Below are 25,244 nucleotides of genomic sequence, written 5' to 3' on the forward strand. Positions count from 1 at the left end.
GGTCAGCCGAGATTAAAGGAGCGTGAGAGAACACCTCCCATCTCCTGCCTTCTCCTCCCCCATCGAGGTCCCTGCAGCCAGCCAGGGCTCCCTTTTACAGCCCTGTGCAGATGACCTTGTTCCAGCTAAGATAGGAGCTCTTTTGATCTCAGCAGGGGGAAGCTCTGGGCCTGCAGCTGGCAGATATTAATAGTACAGGATCTGCTGGTGTGGAAGAGATCTCTCAGTTGGGCCAGGTCACTCATATTCCCTGCTCTGCGTCAGAGCAGAAGGGACTTCATCTCTGCACATCAGCCCCTGCTGGGTACTTCTCTCGGGTCAACTCGGATCATTTTCTCACTGGCTGCTCTCTGCTGCTTGTTCTCACCCTACAACTGTTTTCAAGGGAGCGCTGTTTTAAGCTGTGCCCTCTGCTCTGCAGCTGAAATCCATTACAGGATAGGGTAAACCGTGGACTCAGCCGATTGCAGTGTGCTCCTCACTCTCACCAGCTTGCACACTTCTTGTGTACACGTTTGCGTGGGAGAGAGGCAGCAAGAGCAAGGGACAGACAAACCCAGAAATGTTTACAGGGAAAGAGACAGCAGGATGGGGAGAGGGAGCTGTTAGAGGTATGCCAATGGATCAGCGCTAAGATTTCCAAAGATCCGCCCCGTTATGCTTAATCTAGGACGACAAGGTCACTCTTCCCACCCTGTAAATCAGAATTTTAAAACCCCATCAATGAGTGAAAGCTCCTGACCTTCAGACCCACATCACAATCTAATAATGTTAAAACCAGAAAAGACTTCAGCCATCTTATATTCATCCAGTCTGTCATTTAACAGAAAAAAACTGAGGCCCAAAGTAATTAAAAGAGCTGTTCAAGCTTACAGAGATAATAGCACAAGGGCAAAGCCGATACAATGAATGCTTACAACAGCAACAATGCGATTTATACATTTTAATCATAATAGCAACATTAATAAACACTGTGATATAGTTGAATAGGTATAAATATTCTAAGAAATTTATTATTTTTTTCATTCACTGGTAAAGAACTTCAGAAAAAAAAATTCCATAGACTCTTTATCTGCTTTGCTATGCAAGGAAAAGACCAAAAACATCAATTGCTTCCATTCTCCCTTGGGTTTCACATTAAGAAAAAGTTGTCTCGGAACGAGCTGGTAACTGTCCCTTTGCCATGAACATGACTTTACCATTTTCTTAAAGCGGTTGCACTGGAGCCCCAAAGCAATTTCCTTTGTATCTGTTTTGCTCCTCCTCTTTGCTTGAGATAAACCAGGAAGCCAGGACAAGGAGAAGTACTCTTGCTTATTGGTTTTCAAATGAGGAAACAAGATATTCTCTTGTGGTCTCCTCCTAGGAACTGAATAAATGTGTGTCTGTGTGTAATTATTATAATAACAATTTTTAGTCACATTCATAGGTGATTCCCATGGTTAACCGTTGTTACAAAGCATTTACTATGGTATTGGTTCAGCATTTATTTACTGCCTACTCTGTGCCTAGACGGTCTTCCCAGGTGGTACAATGGTAAACAAAACACCTGCCAATGCAGGAGACGCAAGAGATTCAGGTTCAATCCCTGGGTTGGGAAGATCCCCTGGAGACGGAAATGGCAACCCACTCTAGTATTCTTGCCTGGAAAATTCCATGGACATAGGGGCCTACTGGGCTACAGTCCATGGGTTCGCAAAGAGTTGGACACAACTGAGCAACTGAGTGCACACACACACACACACACGTGCACACACACACACGTGCACACACACACACACACATACACACACACTGTGGTTAAAACCTTGCTGGTCACTCAGCAAAGTTTTTAATCCACAACATGGATAAAAAAAGAATACAAGAAAGCCTGTGTCCTTAAAATATCTGCCAATTCGGTAGGGAAACCATGAAAAGTTAAATTATTTTTAAAGATCTTTTAAAGATCTATCTTAGTGACCAGGTAGAAGGACCACAGAGGAGGAAGAGAGAGTGAGACCAAGGCAGCCTGGAACAGGCAAGGAGGTTTTGTGGAAGAGGCGGTCTTTAAACAAACCTCACCTCGAAGGAGTGGGAGGATTTGGGAGGAAAAGAAGAGGTAGAAGTAAAAAGGGGGATGGTGTTCTAGAAGGGCAAGCTGTCTGTGCAGAGCACAAAGGCAGGGGTCGGGAGAGTCGGCAGAAGGGCGCACACGTGCTGGAGGAGCTTCCCAGAGGCTGAATACGAAGGAAAGGCTAGACCACCAAGAATTAAGAAGTATCAACCTAACCTAGGATATTTTTGGGGAAACTGATCCACATGAAAGGAAAGAAAAAAACCTGATTTTCAGTATGTGTTGATTTCCATGGTGTAAATACTTCCACCCTGGTTGATTGAAAGCTAACAAGCCACAAATTCCTGAATATTTTAAAATCAGCTTGTTGATTTTTGCCCATTCTCAGGAAATGGGCTAAAATAATTTCAAGATTCAAGAGTAGGAGAATGACACAATAAAAGGAAGCCAGAAATGGGGAAGTGGGTGATGTGGTAGAGGCTGGAAATGGGAAGGTCATTATGGAATTTATTAAAATAATCCAATTGTGAGTTTTTAGTAAGTCAGAGTATTGCTCACAATATAACTCATAAGAGGGGACAGGTATGTTTGGAAAGAAAAAATCAAGTAGATTTGATGATGAAAGAAGTATATGGAAGGAAGGATGATAGGTGGCGATTCAGCTTTTTAGCCCAGGTGATGGGAGAATGAAAGGCATCACCAAGTGTGGAAATAGGGTACACAGAACATTTTATGCTTTTTAGAAGTAATTCATTTTCATCCTGCAAAACACCACCAAGAAGCAGGGATGTAGTCCTTGCCATTTGGGGGACCGTAAACCAAGGCCAATCCATGGAAAACCACCTGGGCAGTTAGGAGCCCTAGAGGTCCCATATATTCCATCATGAATAATTCTCAGAAAATGGAAAGTGCAGAGGGGCCTGGAACAGCTATGTTCATCCACCCAGGCCCACAGCTTTTTACCCTAAAAGAAATCAGAAGGCAGCTAGCAGAACTCAGAAATGTCAAGTAAGAACTTTCAATAAAACTAGAAACCACCCACTGGCTCAGTAGTGTAATTCCCCTAGCTACGTAAACCAGAGCCAGTCTGACCTTTGCTAGCATGGGAGGGTGGATAAAATTTGCAGATTTACCTACATGGAGAGTTTTTTCTTAATCTTTCTGTAAAACTGATTGGGAATGCCACATCTCTAGTACGTGATACTAGTGCATACATTTAGATAGCCCCAAAGGACCCAGTTTAAAAAAAAAGGTTAAATTGCTGTGGGACCAGGGGTAAAGCCAACATTGGAGCATCAGTCTCAAAAACAAAGTCATTGAGCAGTTTACCAGCTTTTGTACTAAGGACCCAAAAGAAACTATAGAGGAGGCCTTAGGTGGTGGTGAAGATGCCTGCGAAGATGCTTCACTCAAGTGAAAAAGGAAGTTCACTTGTAGAGACAGAACAAGCTAGAGACAGAATAAGAGATTCTACAAATATAAGGAATCAGAGGCCAGGAAAGGTGGCCAAGACTCCATCGCCCGCCTCCGGCTTGATTCACTGGCCAGCACCTATTAGCTCTGTCTCAGTTCTCAGCAGGAGGCAGAGAGGTGGTGGCGGGGCTGGATGTCAGTGTCAAGTTTCAGCCCCTCTAGGACAGATCCCTTACCTTCAGACAGGGACAAATCATCAGCTGGAGACACCAGGTCTGCCTGAGAAGCTAGGGCTCCGCTCAGATGGGTTGTAATCTGATTCGTCAAGATAACCTGTGAACAGACAAGGAGAAGGTGGAGGGAAGGGAGAAGAGAGAAGACCAAATTAATTATTAGAGCTATCAAAAAGCAGACTGTGGTTTAGGGGAAGACTGCTAAGTACACAGGTAGGAAAACCCCAGCTCTGACTTTCATCAATTTTATCTTGAGGCCAGAATATCTGGCCAAGTCTCCAGGTCATTCAAATCATAGAAAACCCAGGAAACAGACTAACTTTTTTTTTTTCCAGCTTAAACTATTTATCAATTCTTTCTAAATGCTGAGCAAATTGGGACAGAGAAGTATTGTCATATCAGCTGAATAATATTAACACAAGGCCAACCAGAGAATGAAAATGCACATGTACACATTTTATCATTTTTAAGATTATATCCACAACATACAATATCACAGTGCTGAAGAGAAGCAATGATTTAACATCTGAATGCCTGGGGCTTCTTCCCTTGTCAACGTGAAAATCAGAATTTTCTTTCCAAATCTGTGAAATTGGAATAAAACTCATCTCTAAAGGACTAGCACTCTTCTTCTTTTAAACAAGTTGAATTCTAACAAAAGAAATTGGAAGTCTCACTACGTATTTAAAACACAAATGAATAGAATCTGACCTATACAAAATAAAGTTCATAACATTTAAAATTCCTAGAAAGAACTCTAAAATTACTTAATTCACATGGTTTATTTCCACACAATATTTTAATATATGGTTCTATCAAGAAATTATTCTTTTCCTTAAAAATCCTCATTTGTAAAATTTACTCTATTGTTTATAAAGCTAAAGAACAAAACACAGATTCTCTTTTGGAAAACTGCAGCCTGACTAATGCCACGATCAGTTCCCCAGATTTGGGTGTTCCCATCATGGGCACATTGGTGAGCCATTTTGGTCCCTCTTCTGAAAAACCAGGCATTTGGTGCCTGGAATATGCATCTGGCCAGACTGTCTTGGTCTGTCCCAAGGGTCAGCTATGGTTTTGTTGCCATCCTGACTGGAGTAGAAATGGAAATCGTCTCCATTCTTAATTGTCCAGCTTTTCAGCTGCACCTCTGTTGCTGTCTCTTGAATGGACCAATGACACGTTATAAATCCTATGCCAATGGCAGCTTAATTGGGGGCGGAGAGGGCAGCAGGATGGCAGGGTCAGGTAACGAAATGAAGTACTCTCTTAGCAAAGACAGCCTGTCCAAGCTCTTTGTGTGTCAACAAGGCTCATGTGAATCCCCAGTTTCTCTGCAGCGATGATCTGCAGATATCTGCCAGATATTGTATCTGCCATAATATGTATAAAACATAATAATTATAATACATAATAATTATAATACATAATAATGTATCTGCCAGATATTGCAGTATTCCACTGAGTGCTTGCTAATCTTTTCCCTCCTATTCTTTTGTATTGCACATTTTTATCTGGATGGGTAAGAATCACATATGATAAGTTTTTCAATTAAAATGTCTGGAAATGGTCAAATAATAGCCTGCTCTCTTATGAAACAATATTCATATTTAGGAGCAAGAGTAAGAAATTATGTTCATTTTCCTCTTTATTTTATAGGGTATGAGCTTTGGAGTTCAATAGAACTGGGTTCAAATTCTGACACTGTGAACCTTGGGAAAGTTACTTAAATCTTCGAACTTCATCTATTCACAGGTGAAATAACACCTATCTTATAGAATCATTATGAGAACTGAATGAGATAATCAATAACCAATGCAAGGTATTAAATACAGTGTCTGGCACATGATATATATCCAGTAAATGTAAGCCATTGTTGTTGCTACTATTTCCTTCAGAAGGGTGTTATATAGGCTAATAAATTATTAATAAAGCACATGCCACATGCTTCAGATATTAGATCTAATAACAATATTAAATCACAATTTTCTACATCAAGATCAGCACCTGATCATTTCTGCCCATCTTAGTCCTAAACTTTCTTTAGGTGCAAAGAATTACGTAAAAATCTCAGTAAGAAAAAGATAATAATTATTTAAAGCAAAGCCAGCAACAAACTGATATTGTTCTGAGAGTACTACATAATTTGTCTACTAATGAAGAAAATAATGTATCTGCCTGTCATAGTCTTTTTAAAAAAAGTGAAGCTTCGAGAGAGCTAAATATGTAAGCTCTACTTTTTAGGGAATTCTTCTAAAAGATGGTTTGGTGAAAATAACTAAAACACTAGTGATACAGTAACAAGAAAAAAAGTTACTGAATACTGACCATGCAGAGCATGTTACTATGTACCCAGGGGAAAATAAAGAGATGAAGTCTTGGTGTGTCTTCTTGAGAAACTAAGTAAGTTAAAAGTAAAACATTTACTAAGGTATTCAGACCACTTATTCTCAATTGCATTATTATTTCCCTGGTCCTATAATGGAAATGTGCACTGAGATGATGTTTTTATTATACATAGCTAATAAAAATGATACCTTGCCAAGCCTAAAAGCAAACTACAGATGTGCCTCCAAAGATACCCACTCCCACCGCCACTTCCAATGAAAGAGTAGACAGAGAAGAAAACATTTTCACTCTCCAATGGCAAAAGAACAAGCACTTCCATGGTTTTGATAATAATCCACTCCCTTTTTACTAGAAGTCTGAAAGCCAAATTGCTGAAGGGATACACAACCAAACTCGAGAGGGTGCTCTTACTGAATTGCTGTGATTTGCTAAGCCTGTGATCAGCAAAATGATAGAATGGAAACCTTTCCAAACAGCATCGATTACAAATAATCATGACTTGGGTGGAAGCCTATAGATGTGCTGTCCTCTGAGGCAACCTGGAGTCATGAAAACGACACTCCTAAAATAACTTATCAAATACGATTACATGTTATGAACAGAATCTTAACACTATCTGCTTTCAGAAAATGAGTTCTGATACTGACACTTCAGAGGGGCTTTCCTGCTGCTTTGCTCTGCTGAAAAGATGAAGCCTTCTCACACTTGGTACTGAATTTGTGCAAGAGGGCTGTCTGTGTACATGATGAGGTTGAGAAGTTTGGAGTCAGACACATCTGAGTTCAGATCCTGGATTCTACCACTTACTGTGTGATGATGGGCAAGTGCCACAACTGCTCTGGGTATAATTCTTAATTCAGAGTTCTGAAGATTAAACTGAATAATGCTCATAAAGTCCTGAGGATAGTGCCTGGCCAGTGGGAAATGCTTAAACGTTAACTTCCACCATTGTCTTTAGTTATCTTTTGCTGACTTTATACCTGGCTTGTTTAGACAGAAAACCTATGCCTGATTCCCTTTTGTACAATATATAGTATACTGATGACAAAGAACAAATATTGGTTGGTGATATGCTAAAAAAGCAATAAAGATTTAAATGAAAGTGCATGCTATTTTTGCCATTTCTCTAAAAATATGACTAATTGAAAACATATAACATTCCCTCTTCCTGCTACTACCATCAATTTCAAATCCAAAGGCTAGAGTGAGACTCTTGAACTAAGGAGAAATTTTGCTTTTAGGTTTTTTTTTTTTTTGATGGTTGTGATTACATCTTTACATCTGAAGCCAGAAGGAAATGGAATTCAGCTTAAAGTCTACTCTTCAGACCAGAGAAGATGATCTACTTACTGGGAGAAATAGGCAGCCCTATACAATGTATAAGGTAACTACTAACTAAACTCCATTCAGCATTAAATAAGGAGAGATCAATTTCTCCCAAGACTTCCTTACAACGACAGCTGGTTATAGGATGTTTCAGGTACACATGAAAGGAAATGACTTCTCAAATCATGTCATGTACACCTGGAGTCTCATTTTTAGTGCTCCCCTCCCCAGGCAAAATAAAGGGGTTTCATAAGTTTGCCCTTGGGTTCTAAGTTTCCCTTGCATCACCCAACTTCTCTAAATGCATCCTATTCAACCCTTGTGTGTACTGAAGTTGAACAACTAAGCTCAATTCAAGGGAACAGTGAAGCTCTCTAAGGAAGAAGTTTCAGAGTACAGATTTATAAAAAACCTAATAGCCCCTGCCTTCATAGAGAGTAGGACTTCCCTCATAAGCTAGCAAGGAGATGGAAAAACATGAAGCATTTAAAGACAAGAAGAACTAATAAGGCAGACAGGTGGGAATGAATGTCATTTTTGTCAGAAGGCAGAAGGTCCTGGGGAAGAAAATCCAGCCAACAGACAAATGAAAACATGACTCCCTTCCAGTAAGTAGCAAAAAGGTAGCTTACGAAAGGAAATACCTAGAGATAAGCAGGTAGGGCTTCCCAATTGGCTCAGTGGTAAATAATCCAAGGCAGGAGATGTAGGTTTGATTTCTCGGTTGAGAAGATCCCTTGGAGAAGGAAATGGCAACCCACTTCAGTATTCTTGCCTGAAAAATCCCATGGACAGAGGAGCCTGGTGGGCTACAGTCTATGGGGTTGCAAAGAGTTGGACACAACTGAGAGGCTGAACAACAACAAAGCAGGTAGGAGTAGGATAAGCTGGTCAGAAGAACCATCAGCCCCCAGGGCCAGGGAACTGGTGAGCTGGAGTCCGCTGACCAGTTGAGCCTGACCCTCCACCAGTGTGGACCATCTGCCTTCAGTGGGCACATCTTTCTTCAGCTACTCTAGGACAAGACTAATTTAGGCTATACCTACACCCCACTCATGCCTCCCACTCCTGGTCCAGAATAAATCCTGCCTTTGGGGCCTCTGTATGTGTGTAGCTTGTATGTACCTAACCTGATCCACTCTACACTGAAGTGTTAAAAAAGGTATCATTAGCAGCCACTCAGTATAGTCCAGGCCACTGAGTACTAGAAAGTGATGGAGAGAAGAAAGAGTGGGACAGTGCTGGAGAAATCAGAGTGGGAAATTGTCAGGCCTAAAAGTCCAGCCTTTGAAAAAGAAGCTCTTTTTATTTGACTCTTGGGAGGCAACTAAGAGGGACTGTGTGGTCAACCAGGAGTAGAATAAGTTGGAATGGGATATCTGGCCCTGTTTGGTCAGCAGAAGAGAGATTCATGATCAACAAGACAATAGCTCAACATCTATAAGTTGGATATTTCTAAGGACCTAAGAATATGGCACATGCTCTCATTTAGCTTTCTGTGCAGGCAGGTGAGAGACAAACTTTTTAATCCCTTCTTTTTAGAGAGTGAACTAGAGTCACTGGCCTGAGATTAATAGTTCAGATAAGAAAGGGGGTCTGCAGGCCTCCCTGACCACTTTCCCTCCCAAGACAGGACTGGGCAGAGGAGAAGAGAGAGAACAACTCTCAGCCCACAGCCACGGACAGGTCCAGGCCTTGAATCCGGGTCACCAGAATCTGATCTAATAAAAGTAACGAACAAACGGTCTAACATCTATTTAAAAAAATTTTTTTTTAATATAAATTTATTTATTTTAATTGGAGGCTAATTACTTTACAATATTGTATTGGTTTTGCCATACATCAACATGAATCCACCACGGGTGTACACGCGTTCCCCATCCTGAACCCCCCTCCCACATCCCTCCGCATCTCATCCCTCTGGGTCATCCCAGTGCACCAGCCCCAAGCATCCTGTATCACGCATCAAACCTGGACTGGCGACTCATTTCACATATGATATTATACATGTTTCAACATCTAGAAATACATTAAAAGATTATGAAAATGCTACACTGACTGGTTCCAAATAGGAAAAGGAGTACGTCAAGGCTGTATATTGTCACCCTGCTTATTTAACTTATATGCAGAGTACATCATGAAAAATGCTGGGCTGGAAGAAGCACAAGCTGGAATCAAGATTGCCGGGAGAAATATCAATAACCTCCCAGATGACACCACCCTCATGGCAGAAAGTGAAGAGGAACTAAAAGGCCTCTTGATGAAAGTGAAAGAGGAGAGTGAAAAAGTTGGCTTAAAGCTCAACATTCAGAAAACTAAGATCATGGCATCCGGTCCCATCACTTCATGGCAAATAGATGGGGAAACAATGCAAATAGTGAGAGACTTTATTTTTCTGGGCTCCAAAATCACTGCAGATGGTGATTGCAGCCATGAAATTAAAAGATGCTTACTCCTTGGAAGGAAAGTTATGGCCAACATAGATAGCATATTGAAAAGCAGAGATATTACTTTGCCAACAAAGGTCTGTCTAGTCAAGGCTATGGTTTTTCCTGTGGTCATGTATGGATGCGAGAGTTGGACTGTGAAGAAAGCTGAGCACCAAAGAATTGATGCTTTTGAACTGTGGTGTTGGAGAAGACTCTTGAGAGTCCCTTGGACTGTGAGGAGATCCAACCAGTCCATCCTAAAGGAGATCAGTCCTGGGCGTTCATTGGAAGGAATGATGCTAAAGCTGAAACTCCAGTACTCTGGCCACCTCATGTGAAGAGTTGACTCATTGGAAAAGACCCTGATGCTGGGAGGGATTGGGGGCAGGAGGAGAAGAGGACGACAGAGGATGAGATGGCTGGATGGCATCACTGACTCGATGGACATGAGTTGAGTGAACTCTGGGAGTTGGTGATGGAGAGGGAGGCGTTGGCATGCTGTGATTCATGGGGTCGCAAAGAATGGGACATGACTGAGTGACTGAACTGAACTGAACTAAACACTGTAACAATTCCAATCTTGTGGCAAGAGTGCTTTCAGACTCTGATGCTAATAAATAACCATAAACCAAGTAAAGCTCAGCCTCTATGAAAGGACTAAGCATTTGAAGCAATCCTAGCCAAATTCTGCCAGTTTTTTTAGTGGCTTTCAGTGACTTCAGATGCATGTATGTGGCTCGTCATTTCCAAAACCCATAGGAGGCTTGAACACTAAAGCTCTTCATGTTCATGGTGCAACAAAGTTTGAGGAGTTGTCTGGGCTAGAGGGAGCTTCCTTGGTGGCTCGGCTGGTAAAGAACCCGACTGCCAATGCAGGAGACACAAAAGATACAGGTTCAGTCCCTAAATGGGGACAATCCCCTGGAGTAGGAAATGGCAACCCACTCCAGTATTCTTACCCAGAAAATTCCATGGACAGAGGAACCTGGCAGGCTACAGTCCACAGGGTCACAAAGAGTCAGACACAACTGAACACACACACACACACACACACACACACACAGGTCTAGAGGAATCATCGGGCAACCTCAGGCATCTTGGGGGTGTTTCTACACCCATAAGGATACCAGCTTCGCCCTCCTGCTCATTCTGTGCCAGAAACCTGCTATAACATAAAAGAAATCAGAGAAATTTCAAGATCACTTTAACTGCACCTGAAGAGCTAGGTACAGTAAAGGCCCTGATACTCACAGATCCCAAAAGGACAGGCAGCCCCCTGGATAAACTGGGCAGCCAGAGAAAGGACATCAGCTGATGAGAAAGAGAGACTTCAGGACTAACTCTGCTCCCAAACTGCTTGCCTGATGCCATATCTAGCACTCTCAAAATGACCAAGCTCTAAACTAAAATGGCATAGAAGTTTTTTAAAAGAATATAGATATATACATATATGGGTATAACCAAGGGATTCCCAGGTGGCACTAGTAGTAAAGAACCCACCTGCCAATGAAGGAGACAGAAGAGACACGATCACTGCATTGGGAAGATCCCCTGGAGTAGGGCATGGCAACCCACTCCAGTACTCTTGCCTAGAAAATCACATGGACAGAGGAGTCTGGTGGGCTACAGTCCATAGCATTGCAGAGTTGGACATGACTGAAGCGACTTAGCATGCATGCATGCACACACACACACACACACGTATAACCAAATCACACTTTGCTATACACCTGAAATACAATACCGCTGCTGCTGCTGCTAAGTCGCTTCAGTCATGTCTGACTGTCTGCAAATCCATGGTCAATACACTAACACAATATTATAAAGCAACTATACTTTGATTAAGAAAAATAAAGGGACTATAGCCAAACCTTTCCCCAAATATGAAAAAAATATGACAGGGCTCTGGTTTGAGCCCTGTCAAACCAGGGCTCCAGTTTGAAGCCTGTATTTATTATTTTTATATTAAACACAACCTATCTGCTTAAGGTACCCGTTTTAAAAATGTTACTTTTGGTATCTAGAATGATCCGAATTGCCAGGTATGACTATGACGGAGCCTTTCTGTCTAAACAGAGGCCTTGATTCAGTCAGAAATCCTGCATTTTCATCCTGACTCGGTTAAGGGTTACTGAATGCCTTGCTCTTAAGGAGACAGAGGATGGAATTTTCCTGTGAGAAATTGTTAAGGTTCGTTGAGTCCTTTCATCACCAAGGCTTAAGAGAAAGGCCCTGGAGTGGTTTTCACCATCCTTTCCTCTTGCCTCCCAACCATGACAGTGTCTGCCCTGACCAGCCTGCTGAATAGGAGCTAAGAGTACGAGGGAGACTGTGGGGGGTGGGGGGAGGCGGGGAGAAGGCCAAGAAGAGACAGGGGGTGCTCTGAGTACAGCGTGGGAACAGGGTAAGCCCCCTAAAAGCAGATCCGGAAAGCCATACTCACAGACTCAAGCCTCTCCTCTGACGATTCCCAACCCCCTCCCTTCCCATCACTTCCAGCTTTGAAAGGAGATATCCAATATTTGAGGAAAAGTCAGACCAAATATTTTGGAGTTTGAGCGTCACAAATCTGGTTTTACTATTCACTGGCTTAGTTTTGCCAAGCTCTGGAAAATTATAAATCATTCCATTATGGAAAAAAAAAATCATTTTTCTTTAGCTTCAGCCCAGAGAATATCAACTGTCAGCTCTAGAATCCAGAACTGATAGGGTTTTAGTATTCCAGCCTGCTATTTCCATCTTGAAGTTCTGCATGGCAACTGTTCTCTGGGAAAATCTGAAAGGCTATGGGGGATTTTCCTTTAGAAATATTTGTGGTAAAAGGACCAAACTGAACTTTGGCTTGACGAAAAGATTACTGTGTGAGTTAGGAAGCCTGCCTTTTAGTTTTGGCTCTGTCGCTAACCTGCTGTGCAATTTTGGGAAAGGCTCCGAATGTCTCTGTACCTAAAAGTGAGTCCATAAAGGACATGAAGAAAAGAATGTATTATGACCGTAATGGCAGCCCACTACGAAAAAGGTTTCACACCACATCGGTATGAGTGTTGTACTTAATATTTCACCACTATCCTTGGTTCTCATCATGTCTAACCTTAGGAGATCCATCCTACATAGAACCAATTGGCAGAGTCTGAGGAAGAGAGGAGGGGAAAAAAGAATAAGGGAGACAACTTTAAATAATTCTGTGTTTATGCTGAGAATATTTTCAATCTTGATAAAATCCACATCTCCAATAGTGGACCTGGGGGTGGGGGGAAATCTCTGTTGTAGATTTCACTTTGATTTTCACAGGTAGAGCTAGTAGGGGAGTCCCTAAAGCTCAGTATGAGGCAACATAGACAGAAGAACAGAAAAGAACCTTCTCATCCTTGCACAAATACACATCCAGTCAATCACGAAGGGATTGATGATGTACTGCTTACACTCTGTTGCAGCCATTGCCTTGACCAACGAGTTTAGAGAAAATGCATTGAAGTAAGTACCATGTCTGCCATTTGGCCAAAATAAACACACGAGCAAACAGGGCTGCACCATAGGGCGGCTTTCCCCTTGGCCTACTTCTCCTGGGGTGCACATATGAGAGGATGTAGTGGAAACCCTGGGCCGGCAGCTATTGTGCTGTGGACGTAGGCGTGAAGTGCTCGGGTTCCACGGTCGGCTCACTGTTCCACTGGCCCCAATGGGGCTGAGGTTAACACGTGTTGGTTCCGGGTCTCAGATGGGGCGACAGTTGTAACGAGGCCACAAAGAGCAGGCTGGTGTGCTGTTTCCACCTTCAGCCCAACCTCGGCGGCATCCTGTCAGCGATGTGGGGCCCGCTGCAGGAAGCAACACGCACCATTGGTGAACTGCGACAGTGCGTCCACAGCGGCTTCTAATGGTGCGCACACCAACGGGGTGCAGTTCTGCAGTTAGCACGGGAGCAAAAGAGTCTCCGAAAGCCAGGGCTTGGAAAAGAACAAGGCCAACTGTCAGAGGACTCTGAGGTTCCCGGACGTGGAAGAAACCTTCCTCCACTGTACATTTCCTGTGGCCGAGTGGCTTTTGCAGGGTGTTTGTTTGGTTGTCTTCGCCCACACCCCTCCTGCCCACTGAGCCCTACAGAAAGGCAGGGGAGGTGAATTTCCAACACCCCCCCGAGTTTCTGCTGACCTTTTTAGGTGTTTTGTTACTTGGTGGTGCTTTCTATTCACTTGTACGCCTGGGCTCTGGGGATTCCCCTCTCTTTGATTTGCAGAGGATTAGAAAGACACAGTTTTGTGATCAGTCCATCACAGACAGCTGCTATTAACTGATTTCCCCTCCTTAGACTCATCTGAGATCAAGAAAACACTCCTGTTGAGTCACTTGCTCCCTGGGGGGGGTGGTCAGAAAATATAGTTCTTGGGGGAGTCCAGCCTGATAAACACTGATCTGGCTACTCTCCAGGCCCCACCACGCTTACAGTGGCTTAGAGGAGGGAGAGGCTAAAGCCCAGAGGGGCCTCTGAGGAACCTCCAAAGCAGGATGAGCCAACACTGGTCTGACTCCTTGTTTCTCTATTTCACACAGGCAAATGGCAGGCTAACCAAGGGCTCTCCAAACTCAGTAAATGGATGTGTGCATTCAACTCTATCTCCAGAGGGAATCTGTGGCATAAAATGGGAGCAGAGGTCACTCACTGTCTGTTCAAAAGGAGGTCAAAAGGTCTGCCTAGGAACAAATTTCCAAGGCAGCAGCCTCATCAGATATGCTCTCAAACAAAAGCTATTTATATGACATCCTCAAGAAAGGGATATTGTGTAAGGTGTTATTTAAAAACAAAAGGTGCAGGGCGGGGTAGTGGCTGGGAGCTGAAGCAATGCTGTCTGTGTCTATACTTAAGTACTTGATATCAATAAAGGCAAACAGTAATCAACTTTGATTAAACAGAGTCAACTTGGGAGAGATACAAGAAGAACAGGCCCAGAATAAATACATTAAAATGGTTAAATATTTACATGGTGAGGAGGAGCAGACTTCCTTCCAAGGCAATGCCACGTAGTGGTGATCTTCCATCATGGCCACTGATAAGCCAACGACCGATCACATGCTACAGGCTCATAAAACAGATATCCTGGCAGGTCACTACTGCTGCTAAGTCGCTTCAGTCGTGTTCGACTCTGTGCGACCCCATAGACGGCAGCCCACCAGGCTCCCCCGTCCCTGGGATTCTCCAGGCAAGAACACTGGAGTGGGTTGCCATTTCCTTCTCCAGTGTATGAAAGTGAAAAGTGAAAGTGAAGTCGCTCAGTCATGTCTGACTCTTCGTGACCCCATGGACTGCAGCCTACCAGGCTCCTCCGCCCATGGGATTTTCCAGGAACACTCAATGCCAGATGACAAGTAGGCCCGGGTCTCCCATACCCACGCTGGTGGCTTGGGAACGGCCACCTGAAGCACTGACCCGGGGGGAAACGTGAGGTGGCGTCAGGCGTCTGTGTTGCTAGAGGGGATGGGGGGACACAGCGCTGCTGCACTTGCCCACTGTCGGGTGAGTGTGCCATCCTGAAATTCTCCATCACGTTCAGTTCTTTTCTACCATCTTGTTCACCTCGCACTTGACATCATTAGCTAGTACAATCGCGCCATCTTCCACGAGCATGATACTTTAGATTTTTCAGAGTTTGTTCACAGAATGGTCTCAGTTGACCCTCACTGCCTTGTGAGGGAAGATGAAAAATAACCCAGGCAGCTGCCGAGTGTCAGAAGGGTGGGCTTGGCGGTCAGACCTCCTGGGTTTCCATCTCAGTTCTACCACCTACTGGCTGGATAGTTTCAGGTAAGATACTTAGGCTTTCTCTGCCTTTCTTCAAGTCTGTAACTGAGATAACAATCATACCTATTGTGGGGATAAATGACTTCAATACAAAGCACTTAGGACAGTGCCTAATATCTAGCAAGTGCCTAAAAAATATTAGCTCTTTATTCTATCCACTTCAGTTTTCCCAGTGAAAACAACTGAGGCTTGTGACCTTTATATTCTATCTCTATATTTTTCACAGTTCACTCACTTGGACTATAGACCCCACCCCAAGTGCCCCAGTCTGAAATAACCCCTTTATTCTTCTTTAAGTTTCCACCTTTCTGGGGCCAATTTAAATCTTACCTCTTCCATGAGCTCTTTCCTAACTATGCTAGCTGACACTGATCTCTCAGTTCTGAACATTCCCACCCTAGAATCAGTACCAAGTAATTCAGTATGAGAATTTTTCGCTAGTTATATCACCCGTGTTATTCTTATCTTTCGACCTTCAGTGTAAATGCTTTGAGGTTTTATGTGTTTCTAAAGGAGGGGAGGGAGAGGCAGGGAAACTAGCATCTCCTGAGCACTTCCTATGCATCAGACCTTGTACCAAGTACTTTACATACATTAGCTCATTTCATCCTCATACCCCAGTAAAGTAAACATTATTATCGCAGTTTTGAAGATGAGGAAACTGAGGTTTAGAGAAATTGAGCAATTTTATGAGACCAAATAGTTAGCACGTGGAAGAGCCGGATTCAGACCAGATCTGTCTGGCCCTCTAGCCTACGCTGGTTCTACCACATAAAAGGCTCTCAACATGAAAACTCACAGCCTCGTGGATCTTTGTCGATTAATTTCTTCAGAGCCAGGCATTTGCTGATATAACACTGACCAAGTTCTGTGCTGTTTAAAGCAAAATCACATGTAAAAGAAAACTGTACCAAACATTTGAGAATAAGACAAACTTTCAGTGACAGAAAAAAAGCAGTCGACTGACTGCTGTCTGGTAGAGCTGGAAATATTGAGTCTTCAGGCCAGGGAGGAACCATGCTCTAGCAGGTATGGCGAGAGAAAGGACACAGACTCCTGGAGTCTATTTCTGTATTGGCCTCTAGCCACTTTGCTAGTATTTTCACTTCTGCTAAAATGCGATGACAAGAGTTTCAGAAGAAAGGCTGCCACATAAGAGCAGAATAAGAACAGGCAGTTAGTTGGTTAAAAGTGGCAGAGCCGCAAACAACATTGAGATCTGGAGCAGTTCACAGCTGGGACAAATTCCATTTGGGCATTTGTCTTCCAGCTTCACATCAATTCTTAGAGAGCAGCACTGGGTATGGAGCAATCCTTAAATCTAAATGATAATAATATCTATGTGGTCTTTTTTTTTTTACTCATTTTTTTAAAAAATTATAGTTGATTGACAATGTTGTGTTAGTTTCTGATGTACAGCAAAGTGATTCAGTTATATATTAATACATATATTTTTTCAGATTCTTTTCCATTATAGTTTATGTTTTTAAATACCCTATAAGGGTTCTCTTTGGTTTACAGAGGATTATTCACATGAGTCATTCAAGAAGCTTGTTATTTTCCTACTTGAAATGATGTTTGCATTTATTTTCAGATTGGTGACTCCATACAATGGTGGTGCTAAGTGAGAAATGACTAATTCTTAATATGTTTTGTTATCAATTCATGAAGTGTATTAGTGCCCCTGAATCCCGGAGGCCCCAGTTTTATGGTGAAGACACAGCTGGGATGGAGGTAGTAGGGAGACAGGTTTGTTCTGGGTCTTCGAAGTGATCTAGTCAAGAGGCTAGGTCTGAAAGACTGGTGACCTTGGCAGGTTTGTGGATATTCCTGCAACTCTTTAAGGGGCACTATGATCTCTCTGAGAAGAAGGGACATGGGACCTGTGGGTAGTGCTATCATTTCCACATTATCCAGAATCCCAGTGAATTCAGAATCCTGGAGCTGTGGGCAAGTCTCGTGGAAGACGTCCTGCTCCCACGAAGGTCTGGAAGGGATCACTGCTGGGAACGGGTGTCCAGGAATGGGAGGACAAGCAAGTTTTCTTCTATCTGGTTATTTACAACAAAGTGTTCCTTCTCATGGACTCCTCCTGCCCTCCCCAGGACCACACTGAAATGACTAAATCTGCCTGTTGCTCTAGTGAATCCAGTCAAATAAATAAGTCAATCCTCTTTAAGTTTGTGGTCTCAACTCCTTGTTGGTTTATTGCAAAATTAAAGGGCACACAGAGTAGAACCATCAATCAGTAACCAGCAGAGGAATAAGTTCTTTGTAGAATGTACTGAGAAGCAGGAAAGAAGATGGAAAAAATATGAAAAGAAACCTCATGAAATGGTCATTTGTTAGGAGAACAGAGGGGGAAAAAATTCACATTTCACATGCAGCATCATTTTGGAAAAGTCTTATTAAAGGCTTCCTATCTCGCCAGGAGAGCAAGCGCAGGAACGCAAACAAAAATCCCTCAAAATGATCTGCCGTTTATTAGTGCTGGTTTCTTGTGGGTTTTGCTGTATTCCATGGACACAGCCAGAGATCGTGGGGCCAAGAGGCTGGAACAGTGACTCAGCAGGCTTGGGACCAGGGGAAGGAGAGGCAATGTTACTACTGTTTATTATAGAACAAACAAACAAATACAAACTGGCTCCCTTCGCCCTTCACCCCAACCTGACCTTCCCTTGCTGCTGCTGCTGCTAAGTCGCTTCAGTCGTGTCCGACTCTGTGCGACCCCATAGACGGCAGCCCACCAGGTTCCCCCATCCCTGGGATTCTCCAGGCAAGAACACTGGAGTGGGTTGCCATTTTCTTCTCCAGACCTTCCCTTAGCCCTCTATTATTTAAAGTAAAAGCACCTAGTATCATGTCTTATTGGGAATTTTTAATAAATGCTATTTGATGAAGGTAGAACCTGAAAAGCAATATATAGTCTAGGGTTGTGTCCCCACTGGGTGCCAAATACCCCACTCAGCACCCTATTTACATAAGCTCCTCAGTCCTCTTTGCAATCTTATGAGGTAGATGATATTATTCTTCTACTTTGAGGATAAACATATTTAATAATGTGCCTGTGTGCTTAGTTGCCCAGTCCTGTCTGATTCTCTGAGACCCCATGGACTATACCTTGCCAGGCTCCTCTGTCCATGGGATTCTCCAGGCAAGAATACTGGAGTGGGTTGACATGCCCTTTTCCAGGGGATCTTCCCAATCCAGGGATCAAAGCCAGGTCTCCTGCATTGCAGGTAGATTCTTTACCATCTGAGCCACCAGGGAAGCCCAATAATGTGCCTAGCTCATAGCAAGCAGCTGCCCCAAATCACTCTTTCAACCAGATATACCAGGTTCAAGCATGACACCGAGAAGACCACTGTGGCATTCTAAATCCTGCTGGAAGAAATGAAATTGGTGGTATCAGAACTAGCATAATGGTAACTCACCAGTCCTAAGCCTACCTTGCACATTTTCCACTCCAGATAAGTTTCTTCTCTGGACAACTAATATTCTTGCCCATTTCACAGGAGAGGAAAGCAAAGGTGCCAAGAGGTGTAGGTAATTGCTTACGCTAATAAAAAGAAGTGCCACTGGACCATAACATGACTTCGATTCTTACCCTTGGAAAGATGTACCTTTTGAAATGTGATAACTTGTTAATGGGGAAGAATTCTTCATAATATCGCATCTAAATCTCCTTACCACCTAGTGATAAGGCAGGTATTACATCAGGAAAAGTGAGTAGCCTATAGTTTACAGCATATAAATGGACCCGAACCCAGTCAGAAGACTTCGGATCCCATGTTCTTTACATTCTTTGATCCTAATGGGGAGGGTAGCTTGCAGAGAGGCAGATTGATGGTAAAGAAATAGCAACCATGAAAAAGCTGGGTCTCAGGTCTTTTTGGGTCTCAGGTCTTTCTGAAACAAATATGAGCTGCTTGTGGAGTTGTGAAGTCCAGTACATGGGATCTTGGCTTTACCTCACTTCTCTACAGAGATGACTATCTACATAGTGTTAGAACTTCTATGGCCTCTCTGAGGGTAGTCTTCCATTACTAATATAAGGCTCATTATAAGTGCTATTATAGTTTATCAAAGTGGTCCCATTCATAATTCAGCCAAGGAGTTCCCAAGAGAGGACAGAGGAAATAAGAAGTGAGAGAAAGCCATATCTGGGACTAGGTAGGTCCAGGGCAAGACTGAAAGGATGTTAAATAATAAAGTATATAATCATAGCTTTCCACTCCAGGCCTCATGATCTTCTCTCTCTCCTAGGTACCCCACAGCCTTTGTACACTCATCCTTCCTAGTACAGCAAGAGTGGAACCCCTCCCAGACTTCCTTTCCCTGCCTGCCCTACCTTGCTGGGCTTTAAGAGCCCAAGACCCCATCCCTGTACCATCTACCACTGCTCAGAAATCTGTACAGCTCTCTCTAAAGAACAAAATTTTAAATAAGTCTTAAGTGACTTTGGCTGCAGATCTTTATGTTACCAGATAGGGCCCCTACTGCTGCTGCTGCTGCTGCCAAGTTGCTTCAGTCGTGTCCGACCCTGTGCGACCTCATATATGGCAGCCCACCAGGCTCCCCCGTCCCTGGAATTCTCCAGGCAAGAACACTGGAGTGGGTTGCCATTTCCTTCTCCAAGGCATGAAAGTGAAAAGTGAAAGTGAAGTTGCTCAGTTGTGTCTGACTCTTAGCGACCCCATGGACTTCAGCCTACCAGGCTCCTCCGTCCATGGGACTCTCCAGGCAAGAGTACTGGAGTGGGGTGCCATTGACTTCTCAGGATAGGGCCCCTAGTGATGAATCTAACCTGTTGCTTTAAAACAATGACACTGAAGTGTTACAGCTGGGTCTTGAATCTTCAAGTTCCACGTTAATTCTCTATACATTCTTTCCCTCCCTCTTCTGAAATAGAAAATATGGCTCTACATCTGACTGACAGATTTCCCCCACAGATATCTGAAGCATAGCTGAAATATAAACTGAATGTCTGACAAAATAATATTACTCAAGCAATTTATTAATTATTAAAATTTAAAATGTTAATAAATTGGTTATTAAATACTATGGTCAGAACAAAAAAATAAGACTGCTATTTTCCTGTTAAAAAGGGGCAGTAATATGAGTAGATGAGCAAACTAGAATGAAAGGGAGCAAATAAATAATTCTTGTCATGCAGGAGTCTAGAAGATGGGGTGACATGACTTCTCACTGGGGGACTCAGGGAAAGTGTCATTTGATCTAGGCCTTGAAAGATAGGCATCATTTGGTCATTGAAAGTTATGTGAAAGGTCATTCCAAATGGCAAAAGAGGCCCCAATATTGTAAGAATTTGGATCTGCAGCGTATTTCAGAGAACAGCCTTAAACTGGAATACTAGGAGTCACTCAAAAGGTAATCAATCTGCAACTCTTTACAGTAACAGACCAGACATTTATATCAGGGATGTATCTGTCTTTAAAAGGAGATACTTGAAAAAAATGGAAACAGATCTCCCAGCTAAGAGACACTGGGGAAAACTTCCCTTCTTCATACAACTTCTCACACCTGCACATCCTGACCTTTCAGGAAGGAGATGGGGTCTCCACAGTACCATCCTGCCATGGAAGTTAGTTCCTACAGGAAAGGTTCTTGCAGCGAAAAAACAAACACGGCAGTCGAGAGAGGGAGAGGCAAGGGCACATGTGTGTGTGTTTCAAACTATAGAGCTAAGTTTCAAACTGTATTTAGAAGCTAAATTCTGCTAGAACACATCAAAGGGTATCAGGCCCCATTACAGAGGAAAGGAAAAGCCCTAATTCATATGCAACAGGGTTTAGGAAAAATCTTTATGAAAGACTTCTTAGCAAACTAGCAGAGTGAAAACTAAAACAAAACAACAACCCAAAAGTCCTCAAATGACTGCATCAGAGACCATTCTGGTAGTTTCCTTTCAATTCCCTCACGAGCAGAAGAGACCCCATTAGATTTCAGAGTTTTCCTACCCTGGAGAAAGAAGGCATTATGAGCCAAAGCAGAGTCCTCTGATTTATTCCACTTCTTAAAACAATCTATTTTTTTTCCTGCCAGTTGCATTTCAACATGACTGACAAACGTTTCCACTTTTCTGTTTATGTTCTCTAAGCCAACAGCAAAGCTCAACTATGGTTCAAATAAAAACATTAATCAATATAACATATAATCATATGGATTTCATGTAAATTTAGTCAGTTATTTAGTACTACATGTGAGTCACACAGAAGTCCCCTTGACCCCAACCTAGACTTGGGAATAAGGAAAATAAAATGACCCTTGGGGTAAACTACGTAATCAGCACTTACTGGCTCAAAGCAGAATCACACAACAGAAGGATGGGCTATGTGCTCCGTAAAATAGTGGATCTAGGCAATAATCTTCAGGAGATGATCATTAGGTAACCATAAGGTCAAAAGCTGATAGGGAAGTTAGCAATAGACTGATGAGGCTCTCATCCTCTGAATCCACTGATCAATTTAATCATCATTACAGGTGGTATAACCAGACATTATTCCCTTATGACAATAAAACTGCAAGTACATAGCACCACCTAGACAATATTTTGCCTAAAAAATCCAAACCCTAATCTAATAACCACTAGTTTATAGGATATGGAAGAACAAGTTAAATCACACCATGACAAAGCCATCAGCCAATCACTAGAAAATATGGCACTCTATATTCAATTGATCAATGAATCAATGTCACAAATAAAGCTGCAGGGGGTGTCACAGATTAAAAGAAAGGGAATGTAACAACCAAATACAATTTGTGGACCTTATTTAGATCTTTATTCAAAGTAAACAACTATAAAAGGACATTGTCAAGGCAATCGGGGCATTTGAATATGGGCTGGGTATTACAGGATTTAAAGAATTGTTCATTTTACTAGGTATGGTAAAGGCATAGCAGTTATGGTTTCAAATACCCTTATCAATTTTAAGAGAAAGGGTGGATGGAGAAATATGTTCCAGAGACAAAATTTAAAATACATACAAGAGAGAAAGGAAGGAAACATAATAATGGTACATTTTAAAAGCTCACCATGGATACTTACATTGGCATAATAATGTAAGTGTTAAATATGATTTTAACTAAATATATAAGATATAACCATACAAGAAGGAAGAGAAAATAAGTTTTCAGTGGTCATTTCCACAGATGTCATCTTCAATAGGAAAATCAAAAATAGTAATTTGTATACACAATTTAGAAATGTGGGAGTAACTAGCAGAATCAACAAGGAAAGAATAAAACACGATTATGCTATAATGATTTGAAAGTGCCTGTTTCCAGAAAGAAAGAATCAAAGGGGAGAAGTGGACATAGGGTGGGACATGCTGTTTTTGGATATAAGTATTATATGATTATTAGATTAATAAAACAATATATGTTTCACTCCGATGAAAGACAAAATGTAAATTAAAACATACATCAGAATGATGTGGGGAGGACGTTTGTCAGCCAAAAATTAATATAAAGCATAGTGAGAGGCAGAGGACCTAAACAGTCATCTCTCTAAAGATATACAGATGGCCAACAGGCACATGGAAAGATGCTCAACATTGCTAATTATTAAAGAAATGCAAGTCAAAACTACAATGAGGTATCACCTCACACCAGTCACAATGACCATCATCAAAAAGTCTATAAAAAATACATGCTGGAGTGGGTGTGGAGAGAAGGCACCCCTTCTACTGTTGGTGGAAAGGTAAATTGGTACAGCCACTATGGAGAACAGTCTTATGGAATCTGTGGGAGAGGGAGAGGGTGGGAAGATTTGGGAGAATGGCATTGAAACATGTAAAATATCATGTATGAAACGAGTTGCCAGTCCAGGTTCGATGCACGATACTGGATGCTTGGGGCTGGTGCACTGGGACAACCCAGAGGGATGGTATGGGGAGGGAGGAGGGAGGAGGGTTCAGGATGGGGAACACATGTATACCTGTGGCGGATTCATTTTGATATTTGGCAAAACTAATACAATTTTGTAAAGTTTAAAAATAAAAAAAAAAGAAGGAAAAAAAAATTATAAATAAAACATACGATCCAGCAATCCCACTCCTGGGTATATATCTGGAAAAGACTCTAATTCAAAAAGATGCATGCACCCCAATGTTCATGGCAGCACCATTTACAATAGCCAAGACAAGGAAACAACATAAGTGTTGCTTCATACGCAGTAAAAGAGGAATATATTCAATGAAATACTATTCAGCCATAAAAAGAATGAAATAATGCAATTTGCAGCAACATAAATGGATTTAGAGATTATCATCCTAAGTGAAGTAAGTCAAACAGAGGAAGACAAATTTCCTATGATATCACTTATATGTAGAATCTTAAAAAAAAAGGATGTAAATGAACTTATTTACAAAACAGAAACTGACTCATAGACATAAATTTATAGTTACCAAAAGGGATCATGGGAGGTGGTGGGAAAGAGAGAAATTAGGAGTTTGTGATCAGCAGATACAAACTATTATATATAAAATAGATAAACAAAGACCTACTGTACTGAACCAAACTCAAAATCTTAGATTAACCTATAATGGAAAAGAATCTGAAAAAGAATATACATACATATACAAGTATTTTGTGTGTGTGTGTGTATTACTGAATCACTTTGCTATACCCTTGAAACTAATAAAACATTGTAAAGAAACAATACTTCATGTTTTTTTTTAAAAGGATAGTCAGAGAAACAAACGGTAGCAGTACTGATTCCAAACCCAACTAAAGCTGCCAGGCCCCAGGTATGTGGGACCCCTCCCCTCTCCATGAGCATGGATCACTTGACAAGGAGGGCTGGACTGTGGGGACGGATGCAGCAGGCTAACGGCTCCTGATACCATAACCTCTGAATCACTTAATCCCTTGATCAATTCCATACTTACCAAGGAATCTGCCAATAACTCGATTTCTCATTTATAATTTGCTTTAAAGGGGAAACATGCTAGCTAGACAGGCGTGGCTCTTCAATGCATAAAACAGCTTTCTTTTTCATCACAAAATGAATAATTTAGCATTCTACTTTCCTAGTTCGGTCCCTCTGAGCTCTGGGACCAAGAACAGGCCAGGTCCTCCCGAGTGTGACAAGCCCTGGGTCAAAACGTGGGCTGAGGCCAGATCACCAGATAAAGCCCACCTTGCCAAACTGCCTGACTTTGGCCAGCAGCCTCCTCCTCAGAAGCCGCCCCGGCTGCAGTGTCCTCTCACCACAGGACCCTGAGCACTTTCACAACAACCCAGTGAATCCCTATTATTTCCCTATATAACACTAAACAGTGGAGAGGCAACTGTGTCTGACCACCTCCGGGAAGATGCAGTGGACACGTGTGGCTCGTTTCAAGCAAAGATATTCTTCACCATGTACTTTCAGGACCCCACAGGGCACTGTGAGCAGAAGCTGAAGTACCAAGAGATTTCTAAATACAGGAAATGTTCATAGATCTAGTAGTAGAATATTTCAATTTTTATAAAAAACATAATAATAAGCATTACTGAGTACTTTCAAAATGCCCTAATAGGGCTTTCCTGGTAGTTCAGCTGGTAAAGAATCTGCCTGCAATGTAGGAGGCCCTGGTTCCATTCCTGGGTCGGGAAGATGCCCTGGAGAAAGGAGAAGG

The 25,244-nt window shown here is 42.3% G+C and overlaps 1 protein-coding gene across 8 annotated transcripts in view; it reads right to left on the reverse strand.

Moving 5' to 3' along the window:
* Positions 1-25,244, reverse strand: part of RAD51B (RAD51 paralog B) — a 617,639-nt gene that overhangs the window by 163,972 nt on the left and 428,423 nt on the right. For 4 of the 8 annotated variants that reach the window (XM_044924814.2, XM_044924812.2, XM_025296489.3 and 1 more), the window contains exons 8-9: positions 3,703-3,799; positions 988-1,369 (exon numbers count right to left, since the gene is read on the reverse strand). In XM_044924814.2, coding sequence (XP_044780749.1) covers positions 1,023-1,369; positions 3,703-3,799 — 444 coding nt within the window. In that variant the 3' untranslated portion in view covers positions 988-1,022. Of the gene's footprint in view, positions 1-987; positions 1,370-3,702; positions 3,800-25,244 lie in introns of those variants that run through there. The other 4 variants (XM_006056167.4, XM_044924813.2, XR_006542660.2 and 1 more) reach the window with 1 other exon arrangement.

Source organism: Bubalus bubalis, chromosome 11 (genome assembly GCF_019923935.1).
Source record: "Bubalus bubalis isolate 160015118507 breed Murrah chromosome 11, NDDB_SH_1, whole genome shotgun sequence".
NCBI lineage: Eukaryota > Metazoa > Chordata > Mammalia > Artiodactyla > Bovidae > Bubalus > Bubalus bubalis.